Below are 5,470 nucleotides of genomic sequence, written 5' to 3'. Positions count from 1 at the left end.
AAATGTTGAACCTTACCAGATACTTTTTCAGCTACTATTGAAATTGATGAGATCATTTTTCTTCTTTATTCTGTTCATATGGTGAAAATAATGATTGCTTTCAGATGTGAAATTTCCGGAATACACCCAGCCTTTTAATATCTTGCTGGATTCCACATGCTTGCATTTTATCTGGGGCCTTGGCACTGGTGTTGGTGGGTAGCATGGCCTGCGAGGTCTTCTGTCTCGTTGTCCTTGCCGAGTTCTGAGATAGAGGTCGTGCTGGCTTCACAAGCTGGGGTGTGCTCCCGTGTTCTTCCCTCTGGATGAGTTTTGTATGAAATTTGCATGATTTCCTCCTTAAATGATTGGTAGAATCCAGGGGTGATGCTGCCTGGGCCTGGAGTTCTTTGTTGGAAGATTTTAACAAGAGATTTAATTTCTTAGTGGACATGGGACCATTTCTTTCTCCTTTTGATTGACTGAGTATATTTTGTGTTTCTGTTTTTTCAGTTTCAAGTCATTTGCTGTGTTCCTTTTCTCTTATCAGTCAGCCTAGAAGTGAAACCATCTTGACCTCCCCCAGGAAGCTTTGTGCTCCTCCAAGCCATGCAGGTCCCTCCCACCTCCTGCCTGCCCCCCACTCCTGTTCTTGTCAGGGCGTTCCAGCTCCCCAGATGGTCCAGTCCATGTACACCATTACTGCCACGCTCTGTGCAGTTAGCTCTTGGATTCATTCACCAGCATCCTCTTTCTGTAGCTCTTTGTTACTTCCTGCATCTCCAGTAGGGTTGCCAGATAAAACATAGGACACCCAGTTAAATTTGAATTTCAGATAGACAATACTTTTTAGTATAAATATGTTCCTGTATTGCATATTACATGGATATATCATAAAAAGCAAAAGCACCCGTTGCTTATCTGAAAGTCAGATTTAACCTGGCGTACCGTACTGGCCACCCTACTCTCCAGGCTTCTATCTGGGATTGTTTTCTGTTGGTTGCTGCCCTTAGAATATCTCCTGGAGCAGGTGGGCCAGTGGAAGACTCTGCCAGGCAGTCACCAGTCAGAGGCACTCTCGCCTGCACGGCTGTGGGGGCCAAAGGGAGTCCAGGGGGCAGGAAGGGACTAGAATCCTGCGGCTGGACTCACCCGGCTTGTCCTGGGGAGGTTGGCCTGGCCACCCATGGCCCAACCCACCTCTGGCGTGAGGAGCATAAGGGCCAGCCTGGGGCCCTCTCACTCCAGAGCCAGCTGGTGTGGACATCTGTTATGTGGCCAGTGACCCTGTGTCTGCCTCTGGACAGGACGAGGACTGCCATCCACCATGGTGAAGCTGAACTGCAGCTTCTCGAGGAAGACAGGCTCCGGGGACGGGGCTACCATGGACAGCGTCCCTCTGATCAGTCCCCTGGATGTCAGCCAGCTACAGCCTGCGTTCTCCGACCAGGTGAGGGGCCTGGGCCAGCGTGGAGGCCTGTGTCATCCTGCCCTGGAAACACACGGGCGTTAGCAAGGTGGCTTTAGGTGTGGCCTCCTCTAAGGGGCAGCTGAGCAAGTGGAGGAAGGGCCAGGCTGAGCCTGCTGTGTGCCCCGATCAGCTCCCCCCGCCACCCAGAACTGCCCTTTCCTCATCTGCAAACCAGGGTAAACTGGCCACAGGTGGTGGTGAGGATTCACATGCTCTCACAGACAGCGCCCAGCTTGCCTGCGGTCCAGCAGGGGCTCAGCAGCAAAAACTCCCCCCGTCCTCTGCTGGGCGTGCTCCTTCTTGGATTGCAGCCTGAGATGAGGTCCTTGGGCAAGGGGTGGGTGGAGGGGGAGCTCTCAGAAGGGACCTGTAAGAAGCAGAGCTCAGCTCAGGCACAGCTCTCCCTGACCCCACCGGAGCTCTGGAGAGTGAATGGCACGCAGAGTTGTCCCAGCCTGAGGCCCCCGTCAGCCATTGGCGAGGGCAGGGGGCACGTCCCAGCATTGCTCCCATGAGCCGAGGGCATTTCTCCAGCGATCTGTGTGGGCTTCGACCATGCCTGCTACCGTTCTGGACCTGGTTCCCAAAGGGAAGGCTCAGTGGTGGGCTTCCTGGAGGAGGGGACCAAGCTGTGGTACCCTGGAAGAGGAAGCTTCTGGCAGGGACAGCTAGCGTCCTCAGAGCCGAAGGCAGCCAGCAGACGTAGGGGCTCTTTCCATCATCTGGCCAGGCCCTGGGCTGCCACGGCCCTGGCCGACTTCCAGTGTCCCCCTCCCTTGGTGTCAGCTGGTAGCCACTAGAGCCCTGCCACTAGCACCCACACCACTGCGGGCAGCTGCCCCCTGCCCCCTTTCCCTCCCAGCCCCCCTAGTTCAGGGTCCTCCTGCATCATTTCTTCCCACAGGTTGTCATTAAGACACAGACGGAATACCAGCTGTCCTCCGGGGACCAGCCGACAAAGTTCTCCGACCTAGAGGCCCAGAAGCTGGGCGGCGGCCACCCAGAGGATGCACGTAGCAGGGTAACCCAACCCTCCCCGCCAATTCCATGGGGAGTCAGGGCAGGGGAGGTGGAGAGGCAGCTGCAAGGTGTGGGAACCCAGGCTCTGGACTGGGTGGGCTGGGGGCCCTTGGTCGGGGCCCTGCTCTCAGTAGAGCTGGACAGGGAATCACCCCATCAGAGGTAGGGGTCGGGCCTGGGCAGCAGCAGGCTCTGCTGGCCTCCCTGCTGCTGTAACATGGGGTGCGGGCAGCCGCCGCCCTCGGAGGAGCCCCTGGCAGGAGACGCAGTGCCTGCTTGCGCCCTGCACCCTTTCCCAAGGGGGTCGTTTGTCTCTTCCTCGGTGACTCGCGGATTTCCCGTAGACGATGGAGACTCACTTTTCCTGCCGTGTCTCTGGCAAATGTGTTTTCCTTTCCTTTTCTAGCTCTTCAGCTTACTAATGGTGGCTTTTTTATAACTTTTAGGGTACCATTTCTAAAGCCTTTCATTTCTCAGTAGTAACTCTGCCCCTTTCCCCTTTCCCCATCCTTTCTGAGAGGCCGGTGAGCCCTGGGCTGTGTGCGCGATGGGCGCCGGCCCTGAGGTTTGCGGCCCGGGCCCTGCACAGCCTCACCACCCCACCTCTCCTCTCCGCACCTGCCCACCCCCCAGATGCCCACAGGGCGGATGATCGCCTTCACCATGGCGCTCATGGGCTGCCTCCTGATCATGTATAAGGCCATCTGGTATGACCAGTTCAGCTGCCCCGACGGCTTCCTGCTTCGGGTAAGGCCGGTGGACAGGGCACCGGGGCTGGGAAGGGCAGTCGCGCCCTGCAGGCAGAGTGCCAGGGAGGGTCCCAGGGGGGTGTCCTGTGGAAGGACGGGGTGCCTCCCCTCCTCTCCCCCAAGCTACCCCCAGGAGGGCTGGTCTGGGGTGTTCCCAGCTCTATGGGAACGTGGCCTGCAAAGGCCCTCAAGCCGCGTCACCTTCCAGGTATATTCAAGTCCTATCTTTAGAAAAACTAAAAGAAAAGGTGTTTTAGCGGGAGGTTTTCTCTTCTTGTAATTTAAAAAGTAAAGCATAAGGAGGGAGGTCCAGGTGGAGGGAAGCCTCCCTCACTTGTATGTGGTGTGTTTCTATGTCACAGGATGTTGACGTTTTCTGTATGCTTGGAAAGTGTTCCCCCATCCTTGTTTCTTTTCTCTCAGCTTTGCTTATGGTGACTTTTACCATTTTCAGTGTATTTTTTCAAGACTCTAAGTTTTCAGTAGATAAATCGTCCCCCTTTCCCCGTGATTTCCCAGAGGGGAGCGCTCCCCCCACAGAGGCCACGAGCCCCCACTGTACTTCCAGGGGTGCACCGGGCTGCTAACGGCCCTCACTCACTGGGATTCCCTCGGGGGCCCGCGGGGTGGGGGCGGGCCGCGGGGCACTCGCCGAGCCCCCTCCCCTTCACTCAGGAGGAGGCCATGGCCACCGGCCACCGGTGCGTTCGGAGAAGGGCTGGCTCTCTGCGGAGCCTCCAGGTCTGAATTGCAGGCCTACCGCTGATGGCTTGAAATTACGGCAGAAATCAGTGTATTTAGGGGCACTGTCTACAGTATGACCGAACTGCTCAAAAGCAGAGGTGACCGCCCGCCCGCGGGTGGCCCACGGACGTGGCTCCCGCATCGCGGCTGATGCCACTGAGAAAAAATGCACCCCGTTTTGCACACCCGAGCCCAGGGGCGCGGCCGCCACACCTCCCCCCACCCCCGCCCCTGACCGGCCCCCTTCCGCAGCACAAGATCTGCACCCCGCTGACCCTGGAGATGTACTACACCGAGCTGGACCCTGAGCACCACCGCAGCCTCCTGGCGGCCATCGGGGCCTACCCAGTGGGCCGCAAGCACGGCACGGAGACCCCGTGGTTGTCCGCGAGCTACCACGCCTTCAAGGAGGCGCCCAAGGCGCACAAGGCGCCCGCCCGCGCGGCCATGGCGGCGGTCACCGAGCCCTCGAGGAAACCCTCGGGGAAGCCCTTGGGGAAGCCCTCGGGGGAGGCCTCGGCGCCAGGAGAGAAGGAGGCGGCGCAGAAGGTGGAGGGGAGCGCGCCGCCCCCAGCCCCCCAGTGATGGCCTCTGGCCTCCGGGTCGCAGCCCGTCCGGGTAGGTGGGACCCTCCTCCCTATCCGCCCCACCACCCCCGGGAGGGGCAGGGCGCCGGCCCGGTCGGCCGGAGGCTCATTCAGGGGTGCTGTCCGCCCTGGCGACCCCTGTGACCGCGTGAGGGTCTCGGGCAGGGAGCAGGCACGAGGGCGTGGGCAGGGCAGGATGGGGGATGGGGGGCGTGGGCAAGGCGCGGGGGTCGGGGACCGGAGTGTGGGGGGGCGGGGTCAGTGGGGGGGCGGGATCAGGCGAACTGGAGGCGGGAGGGCGGAGTTCAGCCTCATTTCTTCGCACGCAGGTGGGCGGTGTGGTCGTGCGCCCGCCCCAACTTGCCGGGCCTCACCCCTCCTCCTCTCTGTCTTCGCAGCGTCCCACGCCGGCACCTGTGACCGCCCTCGCCCGACGCTCGCCGCTCTGTGGTCGCTGTGGTCGCCGTGGTCGTGCCCCTGCTCCCAGGCCCCCTCGCTGACGCCCCCCGCCCCGTGAGCCTCTAGCTCTGTCGCTTTTCTCTGAGTAAAGATTCACCTCCACCTGGATCTCGCGCTTCTCCTGAGCATCCTCGGCTCTCCGGCCTTTTTCCTGACCCCCCAACCCCGTTCGGGCGAGGGCCCGAATTCTGTCCCCCGTTGCCCAGCTTTTCTCAAGCTTTAAAGCTCAATTTAAAAGCATTTATTAACCTAGTAACCTTTGTATATGTCTTCACTTATTCTTTAATTAATACGCCATTAATTTATACATTTAATCTCTCTAAACTGTTAAAGACATTTCCCAGAAGTGACAACTTCATTAATTAGATTCCCTGTGGCTCTCATACCCCAGGAGCCCTCTGAGCATCTAACAGCGCGGACCCCACCCGCCTGACACCGCGAGGTCGGAGTCAGATCTTAAA

General features: G+C 59.1%; 1 protein-coding gene across 1 annotated transcript; it reads left to right on the top strand.

Annotated features, from left to right (window-relative positions):
- Positions 1-1,306: 1,306 nt before the first annotated feature.
- Positions 1,307-5,006, top strand: CALY (calcyon neuron specific vesicular protein; the record flags this gene model as incomplete). The annotated part of the gene is made up of 5 exons (XM_082673074.1): positions 1,307-1,429; positions 2,355-2,471; positions 3,104-3,217; positions 4,216-4,581; positions 4,949-5,006. The coding sequence occupies 4 exons, from the start codon at positions 1,307-1,309 to the stop codon at positions 4,546-4,548; spliced, it is 687 nt and encodes a 228-aa protein (XP_082529200.1). The 3' UTR covers positions 4,549-4,581; positions 4,949-5,006.
- Positions 5,007-5,470: the final 464 nt, after the last annotated feature.

This window comes from Grampus griseus (genome assembly GCF_964374135.1).
Source record: "Grampus griseus genome assembly, chromosome: 16".
Classification (NCBI taxonomy): Eukaryota; Metazoa; Chordata; class Mammalia; order Artiodactyla; family Delphinidae; genus Grampus; species Grampus griseus.
Note: the sequence above shows the minus strand (reverse complement) of the source record. Positions and strands in the feature narration are given on the sequence as shown.